This window comes from Gambusia affinis, linkage group LG24, assembly GCF_019740435.1.
Source record: "Gambusia affinis linkage group LG24, SWU_Gaff_1.0, whole genome shotgun sequence".
Classification (NCBI taxonomy): Eukaryota; Metazoa; Chordata; class Actinopteri; order Cyprinodontiformes; family Poeciliidae; genus Gambusia; species Gambusia affinis.
This window is the reverse complement of record NC_057891.1, coordinates 9,437,806-9,454,509: the sequence shown is the minus strand read 5'-3', so window position 1 is coordinate 9,454,509 and position 16,704 is coordinate 9,437,806. Positions and strand designations below refer to the sequence as shown.

The 16,704-nt window shown below is 38.3% G+C and overlaps 1 protein-coding gene across 2 annotated transcripts in view; it reads left to right on the top strand.

The window, feature by feature from the left end:
• The window catches only part of prkx (protein kinase X-linked), a 33,175-nt gene that overhangs the window by 11,796 nt on the left and 4,675 nt on the right, over positions 1-16,704 (top strand). The window contains exons 3-8 of one of the 2 annotated variants that reach the window (XR_006369892.1): positions 293-556; positions 7,620-7,739; positions 10,693-10,788; positions 10,890-11,191; positions 14,017-14,074; positions 16,538-16,569. Coding sequence is in view for 1 of the 2 variants with exons in the window: in XM_044109320.1 (XP_043965255.1) it covers positions 293-556; positions 7,620-7,739; positions 10,693-10,788; positions 14,017-14,074; positions 16,538-16,615 (616 nt within the window). In the remaining variant the exon portion in view is untranslated. Of the gene's footprint in view, positions 1-292; positions 557-7,619; positions 7,740-10,692; positions 10,789-10,889; positions 11,192-14,016; positions 14,075-16,537; positions 16,616-16,704 lie in introns of those variants that run through there. The other variant, XM_044109320.1, reaches the window with a different exon arrangement.

Below are 16,704 nucleotides of genomic sequence, written 5' to 3'. Positions count from 1 at the left end.
GATGACAGGTTGTGTCCTTATGAACAAATTGATTTGGTGCTCTGTGTTACCTGGTGCTAAGATGACTTGGCTGCATCAGACATTTCAGTTTTCTCAGGAGTTTTTCTTTTTTTTTCTTTTAGGATTTGAGTTAACATTTGGTTAGGCCATTTTACACTGCATAGAGTTGAGAGATGTTATCCATCTCCTCCTCCACAGTTGGATGTAAGCCTCTGATCTAATCTGATTTCACCTCTCATCAGACAGCACTTTACCCCCTTACTGCATAATCAGCCATGACATTTTCTGACAGCTTCTGGACTCACCATGATGATCGCTTCCTCTACATGCTGATGGACTACGTCCCAGGTGGAGAGCTCTTCAGCTACCTACGCAGTCGCGGGCGATTCAGCAATGCCACAGGCCTCTTCTACACCTCTGAGATCGTATGTGCTATTGAGTACCTTCACTCCAAAGAAATAGTCTACAGAGACCTGAAGCCTGAGAACATCCTGCTGGACAGTGAGGGACATATCCGCCTTACTGACTTTGGCTTTGCTAAGAAGCTGTCTGATAGGTAAGAGACATAAAGAATCCATATATATTTATATAAAATAATGATGAATGTCATCAGCACGTGGTGATCTTTGGTTTGGAAAAAGGTCTCATATGATGGGTAAATTATCTTATTTTTCACTCCTACTGATGATATTGTTATATGAAAAAGTTTACAGAAATGGTAAGCTAAGGTCAACCTGCTTCCTCTGTGTTTTAATAGGACTTGTTGATAAATGGTACTTGTATTTGTACAACATTTTTAACAAGTCCAGTAGTAGCTGCTTCTTTTTCAGGTAAGTGAAAAAGAATGGCTGTGACTGTATTTTCAGGAATGTTGCCAGTATTTGGTGCAATTGTTTGATTTTGTTGGCCTTACCTCACTTTGTGACTAATCTGGTTGTATGCTGAAGGACATTGTCCACATGAAAGGCACATTTATGTTCAGAGTTTTGTTTCCTGGTTGATGAAGTGTACCACCTCTGTTCTTTACCGTTGGGTTGCCGTTTTGAGGCGACAGAAGTTTATAAAGTCATAAAATCATCACCTTGGTTGTCCTGGACAGTGAGAAAAAAGAAATTGTGTGTTATTTCATCTTGTATGTAAACAGACAGGGCTTTGGAGGCTGAAGTCTTCTGTCATACTAGATGACATCACTGCAGTTGTCAGAGTAGTTGAGTCAAGGTTGTTACCAGCAACAAGACAGCATGTGAAGCTTCCTTTGTTGTTGCTTTTCATACATCACTTCTGAATATTGTGTTCACAGAATTGCTCTATTCACTCTGAATGCTTGGTCGACGTCTTTAACACCGAACATAGTTCGGTATGTAACGCTTCATCCACTGTCAGTTTACATCCCCACTCAGACACGGCAGGGCTTGCAAAGGGTAACTGTAGGTGGAACAAAAGGTATGAGGAAGAGTGTGTGGTGTTTACTGGCTGTGTGTAGGGTGATGACAGATGGCTGACTGCTTTAGTACACAGAGATGTTACTGGTTTGTGACAGCCTTTCTCAGCTCTCCATCAGCAGTGTGTGGGGCAGCTGATGAATGCCAACTGAGGGTTACTCAGTTCTCGGCTCGGGGTGTTGGAATCTCTGATTGATTGTCAGTAGAAAGCAGCAGCAGCTGTTATCATCACCCAGTTTGTTCTCATTCTTTACATTTTTCTTACGTTGTGCTTTCCAGAATGTCTTCATGTATATGAATGCTGTGGAAACACTAAAAAGGTAGGCAGTGAACTTAAAAGAAGTGCCTGTGGAAGGTTGTGTGTTTGAGACTTGAGGTTGCCAAGTAAAATCAGCAGCTTCCTGGTATTATTTAAAGTGCAAGTACTATTATTATAGAACCAGATAAGGTAAAAATCTTGAAAATATAAAATATTCACTGACCTGACATTTAATCAAACTAACCCTTCCTGTTTTGGATCGTTTAGGAAAATCAATTCTGTCCGATGAATGCCACAATGACAAAGAATGTTATATAACTTTCTAGAAATATACAAGTTTACATTCATTATAATAAATATTCCTTTAAGCATGTTGGGGAAGCTCATGTCATTGTGACCTGTTTAATTCATAACATTTGAATTAAATGGAGGTCAACCTGTGACTGTATTTTAAGGCAGTAACTCAAATAAAGTTAAAACTGTGTTATGTTGTGTTCAGGCATATTGACGATTGTTACATTTGGAGGAGAAAAGTTGAAGCTTCCAAGCCTCAAGACACCATTCCAACTGTTAAATAGCAACATGTTTTCAGATGTTGCTGGAGGGACATGAGAAAAGATAATTCAATGGAAATATAAAAACAACTCCTCAAGTCATCAGCTATGATTTAAAAGCTTGGACAGTAATTGGTCTTCCAAATGGACAATGAGCATCAGCATATGTCCAAGTTAGCTACAAATGGCTTAAGGACAACAAAGTCAATGTTTTGGAGTGACCGTCACAGTCACTCCAAACAGCCTCAGAAAACATTAGTAGTCAGACTCTGTATGTCTTCTAACACATGCTTATCTCTGTAACTTGACAAAAAATGAGCCACACCACCAGCCAATCACAAACAGGTCTTTTTTTTCATATCAATGTGTTCCTTGCAACTACTGTATTTGTTTGGACTATGTTTCTTTTCATATCTTTTGCTTTTAAATGTGAGCAGCATTACATAGCTTGCTTTAAGATTCACTGTCTGCTGACTTAATTACAATTTGACTAACATGCAAAAACAATATTTATTGTAGTTATTTTGTACAATTTGACTCTATTGTTGGTGTTTAAGTATTATCAATAATGTGTTCCAATAACATAAAAGTTATCCAGATAAGAACAGAGAAACGACAGAGCCCTATGAAAATGTGGATTTATTTAATCATGGATTCATTTCAGATTCTCATCCGTTCATAACTCCTCATCTATGCTCTAGAAACACTGAATGTGTTGAGTTCTCATTATAAAATTGATGCTGATCATCAAACTTACTGTCTCAGCCAACTTCAATATCAGTTGTAAGTTCCCTTGAAATACAGCCAAAGTTTCAGCTCAAAGTGATTTATGGGGCTTTTCTACTTCACCGTTTGTCACGTTTAACAGAACAGTGAATATCCGTCTCTGGTTCTGCTTCAGTTCCAAGCATCTTATGTCTTCTCTTCAAACAAGCTCCCTCAGAATGTGAAGCAGATGTAGTTGGGAGTGATGGTAGCTTAGGAGGGAGGAGTTCATCCTGTAACCACTGGATTGGGCCTTGGACAAGATATTTTACCATCCATTTTAGTTTTTTTAAGTATTTACTGCAGAAAATTGTTGTCCTTTCTATGAACCAACATCTTGTCTTTCTTGATAGATTTTATATTAAAACAACACAAAACTTTTGCCAGAAAGATGGATACATTTTCTTTCATGGGATATTGCTTTGGGAAACATTTGTATGGAAAAATTGTATTCCATACAAACTCTACAAGTTTGTATGGAATAAACAAGCAGAAAAGTGAGCCAAAATACCTGCTGGGTGCAGAAGTCTCATTTACAGTTATCAGAATCACTTGATTGCAATGATTGCAACAAAAATATTAAGTTAAGGGTACCATCATTTTTGTTCAGGCCTGATTCATGAGTTTATTGTATAAAATAATTTTGTTGAAGCATGTTAGAAAAGCGATGTGTGTCTTGTGTTCACTATCATAAAATTTGTATTATTTTTATTATTACCTTTGTCAGATTCAAGTTATTTCTGTGACTATTGTAGGTTTTTCTACAACAGTCATCGAGGGGTACCAACAGTATTGTCCACATGTGTAATACTGGTAATCTAAGCTACAGGATTTTATGCACAAACTATTCTTGCTTCAATATAAACTGATGGAATTTGAAACAGTATGGAACATAATAGAATTGTTTTAAATAGATGTACTATTTGTTTACAAATTTATTTAAATGGAAAAATTGGTTCTGAATCGAATCGTGACTAAAACTCAAAATCAAATTGCTAGACACTTAAAAATTCAGATCTCTCAGCAGAGATATTGGTACACAGCTGCACCAGTCGCAGAAAAAAGGCTTCTTCAGGATTCTGTCTGCTGCAGATCAGCTTGATCTACAAGCTTCTGCTGCTGTGGATTAACTGGTGACACGGGATGAAAGCTCCTCCAGCACTATGAATACTTTAATTAATTTTCTTAAGACGTGATGCAGGTTGGAATCATAATGTGTTTTTAAACTGAAGTGCTTTGATGGTCTGTAGTTTGTATTCAGTGTTCTTGAAAACGCTCCTCTCCAGCAAACACTCAGCCATGCCACTTCAGGACAAACTCCTGTCATTAGGTAAATTAGAGGAAGAATGAGTGTGGCCTCATCACAGGAAAAAAGATCCACCGGGGAGCAGATGAGACGGTGCGCTGACCCCAGCTGACATATAAACATAATAGAGTAAGATTACATTTTCTGCCAGACTGGGGGAGCAAACAGATGGAGAGTAGATAACTTTCTGATGTTCAAGTGACCCACTTATATAAATGGAGGGCAGCAGAAAAGCCATAGAGAGGAGGACAACCTAGAGGAGGCCTTTCAGTGCTGCCACAGTGACCCCTGCTGGCAGACAGACTCATTGACACAACAGGGCACCATGCTAAACAGCCTCAGCTCATTCGTGTCTCATTTCTGCCCAGCCCACACCCACGCTTTATTCCCCATGACATCAGCAGCCCCCCTCATCCTTCACCGGGACCAGCATTATTTCCATGCAAATTACCGTCACCATGGCAACAAGCCAAAAGAGGTCATTACCCAGGTGATATTGGTGGCAGACGATGAAGGGCTGGCACAGAGCCAAGTGCTCTTCATCAGAGGAGCAGCCGCTTTCACAGAGAACCCTGCATGTTTGTTCTGCATGCACAGCTCCTGTCAGCAGCACATCATCCACTTCAGATTTCCCTGTTTTCCTCCCTCCTTATGCCTGCCAGACATGCTACAGTTGTTGTTCACTACTTGTTTTGCCTCCTCCATTCATTTGCGTTTTATTGTGAGCAGCCCAGATCTGTTTACTCTCACCATGTTTGAGGTCATACTGGTCTCATGGTGTTGTAGCATGTGGTGGAGCCAGGTCGCATGGAACAGGCATGAGTGTGGCGTTCCCTAAAGGCAGAGTCTCCACACTGCACAGCAGATTTATTTAAATAATCAAGAATCAACCAGCCTTTGCACTTTATTGCCCTTTTTTTACTTTAATGAAACCCTGATAATGATTAGGGTGACATTGTTCTAAACTTGCGCTGCTCATAGTGGCAGCATGTTGGCGTATCGCTTACATTACATCTGATTTCTATCTTTTAGTTATAATTTCATGTTTGGTTTTGGATGCCATGCAGCTAAAAATAATGTTTGCTCTTTCTTTTCTTTTTTTTTTGGCTTCAGGCATTCTTTATATGAAAACTTGGGGCAACAAAAACAGTGCTGCCATATGCAATACCTACTGTTATATCTATTTTCTTAAACTTTCTACACCTTGTAAAAGCAGTTATGATGCATTGCCATGGCAACATCGAATTGGTTTTACTCCTGGGCGCAGCTGATTTAACTTATTCAAGTCAAAAACTTAAATAATACCTGAACTGTGATTCCAAAATCCCACAAGAGTTAGAAAGAAAGCTTCAAGGTTACTGAGCAGAATCATAGAGAGAGTTTCCATTGATCATAATAGACAAAGATCTTTTATATTTTTGACAATATGGTCAGGCACAGTTAAAGTGGAGCAGCAGGAGCAAATGAGATTGATTAGCAGTTCTTGTCAACAACTGTTTCTGTCATCCAGGACAGAAGACAGAATATTGTAATATTGTCTCTGGATATTGAGCTGTTATGATGTTACAACAGGATTATGGGATAACCGTGTTTAGTCAGAGGCCTCTTCAGATTTGTTGCAAGACTAGCTGCATTTCCATTGTGCCCAAAACATTGTCCGTATTCCGCTATTGTCAAAACATCGTAGTTTCACGATTGCGGTGTTTCCATTAGATTACAGTGGTCAAAGTCCAGTCCTCCAGTCGCTGTCCTGCAGTTTTTAGATGTACCACAGGTACAAAACACTGGAATGAAATGTCTGAATTACCTCCTCCTTGTGTAGAGAAGTTCTCCAGAGCCTTGCTAATGAATCTATTCAGGTGGTGCAGCAGAGGCACATCTAAACGTTGCAGGACCGCAGACTTTGAGGACTGGAGTTTGACACCCCTTCATTGGATAAAACCTATTAAAATCACATGTGAATAAGTTTGTTCATGCAATGTGTTATTAAAAAAAAACATGCTGCGCCATCATCCAAAACAACTTTCTTTTTAACTGATTTATTTTTTTTGTACAAATTACTACCTCTATCAAGCAGCACTGCTTGCTTTTGTTTGTGTTGTGGCTCTGAAAAAATTATAGCAATCAACATCTGAATCAACTGGTCAGACTTCAAAGAAAATTGATAATCTGTATCTGTTCAGAAAACCTTTTGAAATGTGCAAGCATTAAATTCCAGTGTAAGAGTAAAATTTCAATATTTTCTACCTTAAATGTGATGCATCTCACTCTCAAAGCTCTGCACTCACATTCTGAATCCTGCTTGTCTGCAGATACACTCAGTTCTGTGATCTTATTGAATCCCTCTCTCACAGAAATATAATTTTGAAGGATAGCAGAGAATATCTGTAAACATCCTGGGGTTTTATGAGCGACTGCACAGCTTTCAAAGCATGCTGTAAAAGAGTATGCTTTTAAAATTCTCTTATTGTTTTTACATGGATTATGGTGGCGTCCCCAAGATGAAAGATGATTATGAGTAGAATGAAACATACACATTTTTATTTAGCATTTTCACAATGAATTCCAAAACTCCCCAAAATAATAATAATAATTGTCGTCGTCATCATCGGACAATTTCTTCTAAGCATTTCAGTTCAGGGTTGTCACAATAATTTTTTTTTACTGGTGGTAAATAAAAAAACTAAACTTACAGTATGATTACAAATGTTATTTTTACTATTTTCTATACTTTCTTCTAAGAGACTCCAGTTTATTCAAAAGATTTAATGAAATGCAGCTAATGTGCAGTTTAATAATATAAATCACACTCTTATTGAGTAAATAGTATCTTGAAAGAGTTAATTGGATTAGAATGCTTTTTTAAGAATATTTGTTTGTGGTGCTATGAATTCTTTTTTATTACTTACTTCAAAATAAATAATAAATATAAATATTTAATCATAATCTTTATTGTTATCATAATAGTCCCTCAAGATATTGCAATAAATTTCTTAGTCCATACTGCCTACCACTAGAGAGCAACTTTGAACAGCAATATTCAAGTCCTCTATCACATTCTCAGTTGGATTCTGGTCTGGGCTTTTACTGGGCCGTTTTATACTACATGAATATTCTACATTTCAGGATGGTGTACGTTGGTAATTTTGTTTCACATGTAGCAGATAACATGACACCTCAAATTATCAGTGACTGTGGATACATTGGACTTTACAAAGTAGAATCTTGTATGGTGTCAGTTTTTTACCTTGTAACATACTTTGTTGTGTTATTTTGTCTCCCTTGGCTCCCAGGACCTGGACTTTGTGTGGAACCCCTGAGTATTTGGCTCCTGAAGTGATCCAAAGCAAAGGCCACGGCCGGGCTGTGGACTGGTGGGCTCTGGGCATCCTCGTCTTTGAGATGCTGGCTGGGTAAGTACTGGAATGTCCAGGGAATGGGTCTAAAGTGGGACAGAAGGGGGCGCTCTTGTTCCCCAGTGAACTGACAGCACAACAGTGCTGAATTAAAGTGATGCTCTGCGTTACCGTTGACCTTAAAATTGCGCAAATTGGAATTTGAGCATAGATTTACTTAAAGGCAACATGCCAAAGTCACAGGAAAAAAAAACATTTTTTTTGTTTTCTTATAAAAAGTTTTTGCTGTAGAATGAGGTGGTTTTTAAGCTCCATCCAAACTGCAGTGGAAACAGTTTTTTAGCATCACATGAGTCATGTGGTTAAGAGACAAAAGACAACAGGAAGTTGTATACAGATAATGGTGCGTCATATTTTTATGGACATTGTGTAAATAAACTTGCTAGCATGATTTTAACTGTATTTCTTATTTAATGGAAAGACCACATTTGCAAAAATAGTTTTTCAACATTAGTGGAATATGAAATGAGCTCTGTGCACTGGTGCACACAATTGGACACCAATGATCCAATGCAATACAATAGTTCTGCTCTGCACTACTAGAGCCATGCTGAAGGAGCAGAGGGATTATTCAATTAATCCTGAGGCTGTAATTGTCTCAGTGTGTTTCTGCGTTCTGTCTAACATTCCCAGTGAATAATAACGCTTGAGCTCGTTGGCATTCTCAGTGAACAGACTTGAAGGATCAGATTGACTGAAACATTGATTAGGGTTTTGTTTCAGAACACACCAGGTGACTCATTAGTCTTGCTCCTAATTGATTTCAGCAGTGCAGGAGCAGAGGCCTGCCCTTCTCCACTCTGTCCTTTAATGGCCTTTATGGCTCATCTCAAACTCTTTTCATTTCCAACATAAGTGGAGAAAATTCACTCAAATGAATATGAGCTATTGTACCACAAGCTTTAAAGATACAGTTACCAAATTGCCAACAGCATGTTGATAAACTGAAGGCCTTATCAGTATAGATGGCACAACTACTTAACTAGCTAACAACAACTTGTCTTACTTGTGTTGAGAGATGCGGCAAGAAATCACCCAACGTTCAGTTGAACCTGACCTGACCAATATGTTGTGGGTCAGAAATAGTCAAAAACTGCCTCTTTTTTAGATCTTATTACTCTGACACCTTGCTGCACTAGCTACACTCTTTATTGTAGAAGTTGCTGTTGAGTGAAGAGTCAAGGTGAGGCACTTTTTGCATCTATGATGAGTTTGAATTAAAACTAAGAAATGTAGGAAACACTTTGCTGTTTGTTACATCTCCAAAGGAAAGCTGTACATCTGCTGAAAGCTGAACAGAACACACTCGGGTTCATTTGCTCTATTCTTCTGATCTCTCCACCTCTGTCTGTAGTGGAACATCCTAAGTTGGAGTTAGTTGAATTAAGTAATTAACTTTAGCACCAAAATTCTCTGGGATATGCTCATGAAGACGATGTAATGCTAAGTCTGCTAATCTTGCTAACTGCTATGCTAGATGCTGATGTCTTTTTTAGAATTCCAGTTCAGTAATTAGTAACTGCTGCTTTAAAGAGACTTCTCTCTTCCAGGCAGTATGACATCACCTCTTCTTCCAAAATAAAGGTTTAATGATCAGTGGCAGCATGAAGGCTAAAATCTGACATTAAACAAATGGCATGGCTAGTATAAATATGACTGTAATGTTTTAAAAGTTATTTTTAATCAGTATTGCAAGTTATTGTTCCCTTAGGATTTCTACTAAAAATATGTATTTATTATAACTATCATGATGTATTACAAACTTTCTGGTAAAACCAATTAGATCATAATAATTACAATAATTACATTTTTGTTTAAATTAGTGTGCAGCTGCACTGATGATGTCTTTTTATTGTAGCTTCAATACCGTGTTCCCACAGAGACATAGAGCAACAGCCTTTAGTCAGAGGCCTCTTCAGATTCATCTCAGAATCACCATCCTCAACTTTTTGAAGACACTTGGATGATATCAGTCGCAACATAATTTTTTTTTTTTTTTTTTGGGATAAGGCATTTTTGAATGAAATTTTAGTTGAATTTTGGCTGAGATGTTTGCTGTCCCAGCTTTGCTTAGCCTAGTCCCTTAAAGCTAAATTTTGATAAAAAATATATCTTTTCCCATATCTAAGCTCTGTTCATTTATCACAACCAGCATGACTTGAAAATATAACACAGATTGTGTGCAGGTTTTCTGACACATTAAGACTGAATGACTTTGTTGAAATTTTCCGTCTTTTTCTCTTTTTTTTCTGTGGTACTTTGAAAACTTGTTAAATTGTCAGGTTAAGACATTGCTTTTTTTGTTTTCTTTGATTCTGTCAGGCTTTATACAATTGTTCACACTTTCACAGATTCTTGAGCAATTACTACATCAGGAAAACACACACACTAACGCTTAGACACACGCTCTTTTTCTCATGAGTGGAGTCCGCGGCTCTTCGCCAGATCCCAGATGCCCACATGCCTGCGCCGCAGACTCTGGAGCTCTTTACGGGCGATGCAAGCACCGTGTGACAAGCTGTTGCGATTATGTGCCTGTCTGCTCCATGCGTAATGTGTTTAGAGGCTGGTGCCATTATGTAATTTGTGGGTAATGACTTGTCCAGGCCGGAGCAGAGGGAAGCTCAGGAGAGCTGGGAAAGCGTTGAGTGGAGTGCAGCAGCAGGAGGCGTGTGGGTGTTTGAAGCACATACACACAGAATAGTCAGAAAAGCTGTGAACAGAGGCGGCTCAGTCTCCAGCTGAGATTTATCACTTCTTATCTCCGCCTTCATTCTAAATATTGACCTGTTCGTGTGTCACATCAAAGCAGCATAGTGTGCAGAATCTGCCTGGTCCATGACCTGAGCTTGCATCATGCTAATTTTTTGCAGGCTGAGTTTGTACACTATGGCAGTGTGTGTGCAGCCTCCCAGAGTGTGGTTCAACAACGTTTTCTTCCTGTCCACAGGTATCCGCCTTTCTTTGATGACAATCCATTTGGAATCTACCAGAAGATTCTGTCTGGAAAACTGGAATTCCCACGCCATCTGGATTTCTACGTCAAGTAAGCACTAGTCACAGAGCGGCTGAAATATTCGCTCCCCCCTGCAGTCTGTTTACAGTATCAGTTCATGCTCAGAAAGCATCACTTTGTTCTGCTTTTAGATCTTCAAACAAAACAGTTGAGAAAGACAGAAAAAACAAAGGCACAGAAAGAGAAAGACAAAGACCCAAAGAAAGGCAGGAAGAATCATGGGTTGAAAAAAACTCAAAAAGAAAGAGGGGAAGACGGAGAAAAACACAAACAGGGAGAAGAACAGACAGAAAGATGAAAAGAAAGAAAGAGACTGAAAAACCTTTAACTCATATCTATCCATCCCAATTCTACAAAATACAATTACTCAGATGTCAAAGGAATAAAAGAAAATCTCAAATATTAAAATCAACTCGCACCTAAATCCATGGAGGTAAAAAAAAAATTGTAACAAAGGAAAAACATTTGTTTAGGATTTTGCAGGACTGGGTGGAAACCCTGTGGGTTAATTCATTTCCTTTTCCAATTGGCAAAGTTAGCAATTTGGAAAGCAAGTAAAAATGAAATGTTTGGACTGGACCAATGTAGTGCTAAGTTTTAAAGGGTCGGTTGCATGAAGACTAAAAGTGGATCATGCTTTTTATAGTGCCACATGTAATTTGAAGACGTTTACAATCTTGTTGGGTATTAGAAATATTTTATGTTCACTGGGAGAAGATGACATGCTCATCTTGCATTTTAGAATATTTTTTCTCTTTGTGAAAGACCATAAAGAAAGAGGGGGAAAAAAGGCAGAAAGAAAGAGAGACAAATCTGTTCTTTTCTGCGATGGAGGATGCTTTGCAGCACCAGCTACATTCGGTTTATGATTATAGTGAAGCTTTAAGTGAGGAACAGTTAAAGTAATCTGGATAATTTAGTTCTTTGTGGTATCTGTAGCCCATAGATACAATCTAAAGATAAAAAGCCAGACAGGATAAGCATATATTGCATTACAGATAGTCCAAAGTGCACATTACTGTCCTGAACATTTTAACACAACCTATCTGTTTTGAGTTCTTCAGCCACACAGCAAACATTTCAGTTATTCTTTTGATAACTAATGTAGTATTTCCTCATCTTTATTCCTCCTGTGAAGCTGTGCTGCACTCCATGGAGAGCCAACTCTCACTTTGAGAATCTCTGATTTAAAGCTTTATGTGCCTGGAAATAACACAAATCACATCAAAGCTGCTTGGAGAAAAATACAGTTTTCTGTTTGATGGATTGGAACAGACTTTTCAGGTATAATGTCAGTGATATTTTTTGCACATATAGGAAACAGCCACATGGAACTCATGTTTGTTATGTTAAGGGGACGCCCTTATCACAAATGATCTGCTACAATTGCTGATGGTCTCAGTTCTAATCTAATCTACTTTAGTCACATCCAGCAGAGAGTCAGAGCTAAGTGTTCCTTCAGGCACTGCTGAAACTCACCAACAGGTGGAGCTGTTTTGTATCTGTCCCTATTGATATCACCTCTGACCTCCTGTCATGTTTGAGTGTTTCTAATTGTCCCAGCGTTCCTTTACATGTGCTCAGTAAGAACCCTACAGCTAAAGCAGAGCTTAGGGTGGAGCTCCTAATGACACACCTGACTTGTTCAGAGCTGCTGCCCTATATCTCAAACACACACACACACACACACACACGCACACATGGACTAATTTTGAGTTGCAGGAATGTACAAGATTACAGAACAGGGGTCTTGCTGTGAGTGTAAGAGCTGTATCTCTGTTACTGTGGAGTAGCCAGCCACACACACACACACACACACGCACACACACACACAGCTCTCCTGATAATCCAACCAGTTCACAGCCGTCCCTAGTAAAGCCATCTATCTTACATTTGGCAGAGTGAATTTTTTATATTTCCAACATTTTTATCACATTTCCACAGTTCCACATCACACACTCCCATCCATCAGGCATTAAGAGGCCTTCCAGAGGCTGCAGGCGGTCGCTGCCTCTGCTGCAGCACAGCATAATCACAGAGACAGGAAAAGCCAGCAGGACTGGGCATTAGTCAGGAAGTCAGCTTCTATTAGCACCATTGTTATGAACATGTGAACTCTGTATTGAGCTGAAGCTTTAAGCTCCTTCAGCTCATCATGTATGTGTGCTGGAGTTTAGCTCAGGGTACAATATGTAACATTCAGGTGTTTCATCTAAACAACAGAACAGTTCATTTTAAAGAGTTCTAATGTTCAGTCCTGTCTTTCCTGTGGTCTTTCTTTCTATCTTTGTTTCTGTCTTTTTCTTTCTTTTAATCTTTTTGTCTTTCTGTATATACATATCTTTCTTACTCTCTTTCCATCTTTGTCTGTCTTTCTTGGAGTTAGGAGTCTGGATATGTTATTTTCCTGCAGGACGTTTTGATTTCACCTTTGGAGGGCTGAGCCACCCTGCCAAGAAAAGCAGGAACATGAATGACCCTCTAACCTTTCAAGCCACTCACACAAGGGAGTGCATGCTACTTAGCCTGAGAGCTCCAGGATTATATGCATCAAACTGAGACTGAACCAGCTCTAAGTGATGGAAATAACAAAACATGTCTTATTTAGAGTTTGCCGCTGATCCTTTGTTTAGGCCGTCTCATCATAAGCATCAATAAACTGAGCCATGCTCGGAGAACTGCAACATTCTGCATTGTCTGTAAACTGGGACTTAGTAAATGACTCACAGCAAAGCAACTCCAACAGTAAACACGCAAATATCTGAGCGATGGTATAAGATGAACTGAATTTCTCGTTTTCTTCTTTTTCTTTTAATGTCTCAACAATGTCCTGATGAATTTCAGCGGGAAACCAAAAAACACGAATATTTTCCTTTTGGAATAGATGAAAATGTGACACCTGTCTCAGTCATATGAAATATTGAGGCAAACACTCAGAAACAGCTGATGTGTCAACATTCAGCTGCTGTATTTATGAGCGTTCCTGTAGCTCACCTTTATCTAGACCAGCAGCAGGAATTACATTTCATTCCTAAACTCCATGCTTCCTTTTTTTGTGAACTATTTTCATTTCACCACCTTTTAATGCCTCCAGAAGTCTTCATTGAAGTTTTTTATTTTGGAAGCAACCCTTCATCCTCTTTCTCAGGCTGTCAAACGGCTTTAAAAAAAGGACCCATTTTTCATTTCGACAGGGCAGCAAGGACATCAGGACACACTACGCTGTAGATTCACTGACTTCTTTCTTTCTCCCTCCAGAGACCTCATCAAGAAATTTCTGGTCATTGACCGAGCCAGACGGCTAGGCAACATGAAGGTGAGCTGGTTAGACTTCCTGTCTCCCCGAACCACATGGCAGCTCGCTATGTTTCATACCTTTGGTAGATGGGCTGACGTCAACAGTCTGAGGACGAGGACAGTACAGGAAGGGCTGCGCCACATGGTTCCAATTACTCCCAAATGAGGGGAAGCGTACCAAAAAGGCTGACTTGTGTTTTTGCAATTTTAAAAGGCTGAACGACTGAATTCAATGCAAATGATGACATTTCCTTAGAGAAACATCATTTGATTCATTCAAATGCTCAGGCCTGATGGCCAAAAATCAATTTCAGAAAACGTACAGTCAGTATGAATAAGTAACTGCTGCTGCTCAGCGATCTGGGAAGCATTGAAGACCATAAGGATGTGAAGTGTTACCCATCTTTCAGATTTCTTATGTTTTTTTTTATTTTGTAATGCCTTTGTTAATCCATCACATTTTCATTTTAAGCAAATATAACTCGCTTGTAAACAAGAATAAGTTCCCAAATAATGATTGCATTTATTATATGCAAAAATAAGTTATTTATTCATAATTTAACTATGATTAAATTATTTATAGTTTAATTTAAATTATTTAACAGTTTTTCTTTTTCTTTCAAGTCACTGATAACTGTCAGAGCCATAGAATGAGGAAAACACTTCAGCTGAATCTGTCCGGCTGCATGTAGTAGACTAAAACATCTTGCCCCAATTTAAAGAGGAAGTCTTATATTTTTTAGCTTTGCATTATGTCTTAATGTTATCACCCACTCAGTTCCTTCAGACTAGTCAGCAGCAATTAGCAAATACCTGTTGGAACTACATCTTATTATTGGAGCTGCTTCTCAGTGAAAAGCTGGTAAAAACTTTGCTCAAGGATTAATAGAAGAGCCATGTTGTGATGACTTCCTGAAGGTTGAATTTTTAAAGAGACGATGCCCAATTTCAAGGCATTAATTTACAAAGTCCAATTTCTTTTAAATCATATTTGATATACAGCATTTTTATAACAACTGAAGGGTAACATGGTTAACTTTATTTTGCTATAAAATGGCACTAAGTTCCTGGAAAACACATAATATTGTCCCTTTCAAGTTGATTCTAGAAAGGGTTACAGATGAAAGCCTTAGGATACAGTTGAATCCTAAGGCTTTGGGACTCTAGAGATTCCCAGTGGGTTCGGTTCATATTGGACCTCAACTTTAAAATAATTGAGAAAAAATTAACTGAAAGAGTCTGTGGATGTTGGTATTTCCTTTAATAACAACAGTGTTTGTGTACATAAAAAATAAAGCCAAGATCAAAGGTACACTAAGATGTGCAGATGCTTGAAGTCGTCTTTACAGACAATTAGCTGTAGAAATTGTCTGATTTCAGTCTATTTCTGCTGTATTCATTCAAACTCTGGCAAAATGGAAGTGTGTAGATTTCCATGCCTGATGGATATGTATAGTATTTTAATGAAAGTTAGTGTGAGGAGCTGCTCTTCAAAAACAAATAGCTGACTGAAGCCAGAGATTAACTCCACATAATCCCAGGCAGCATGATATTGATTTGAGAGTGTTAGGATGCCTCTGGAGAAGAGTCACAGCACTCATTAACATTGCTCACTTATTGATGCATAGAAGCTCAACAATGCTTCTATGCAGACTTTAGCATATTTCATCACAATCTGCTGAGAAAATGGGTTTGCTTTGTTATTAAATTGTTGCTTTAGTAAACACAAGGTTAAACAATTCACTAAATTTCTAAGTTCAGTTGTCATATTGTCATTTTAAATCATAATATAGTTAAAGTCATTATTAGTCCACTGAATTAAAAAAATCCATTACTAGTACTGGTAGACTTTGTAATGTGTGAGTTTCTAAGTTTGTGTTAGTTACATACATTCGTAGTTATCCAAACTTTGCACCTGTAACACATCGAATCTCTGCAGAATGCCAAAGTCAAATAGTTTTGGAAGTGAAGCTTTATATTTCCATCCACTGAATAAAACTGATGCCACTTTTTTCCAACATTAAATCATCTTTTTCCCAAGGAATTAGTGGGTTTGAGGTGTTGCCTTAAAATACACACACAAGTGTGGCCCCATTAACTCCAATGATGTGAAGTAACCTATCACAAGCTTATAAAATAATAACAGTATCTGAGATTTTCTAAATTGTTTAGATACATAGTACTGTAAGCATCTGATCTTTAAAAATGAAAGAAAAAAAAATCTGGCATTTAGCAAACATAAATAATATTGTTAATCCTAACTGACCTAAATTTAGTTAAAGAATTTCTGTTAGTCTATGTATCATTTGACCAGTGATGTCTCACCTTGGTGTATCAGCTCCTTCAACTTACTATATGTCTATGTTTTGTCTTTCTTCTGGCTCATGGATGAACCCATCAGCCCAGCTGTTAGATGTCAGCTCACACACTGCTGTTTACAGATGTAAGCACAGTGTCATGGTTATAAACTTTCCTGTTTCAGAATGGAGCAGATGATGTGAAAAAGCACCGATGGTTCAAGACTGTGGACTGGGAAGCTGTTCCTCTGAGGAAACTGAAGGTAGGTTTGCTCCCAAAAAAATATATTCTTAAGAACTTTTAGGTTAAAGCCAGCCTGTCTAGGGGAGTACTTTGGAACTTGCATGAGGA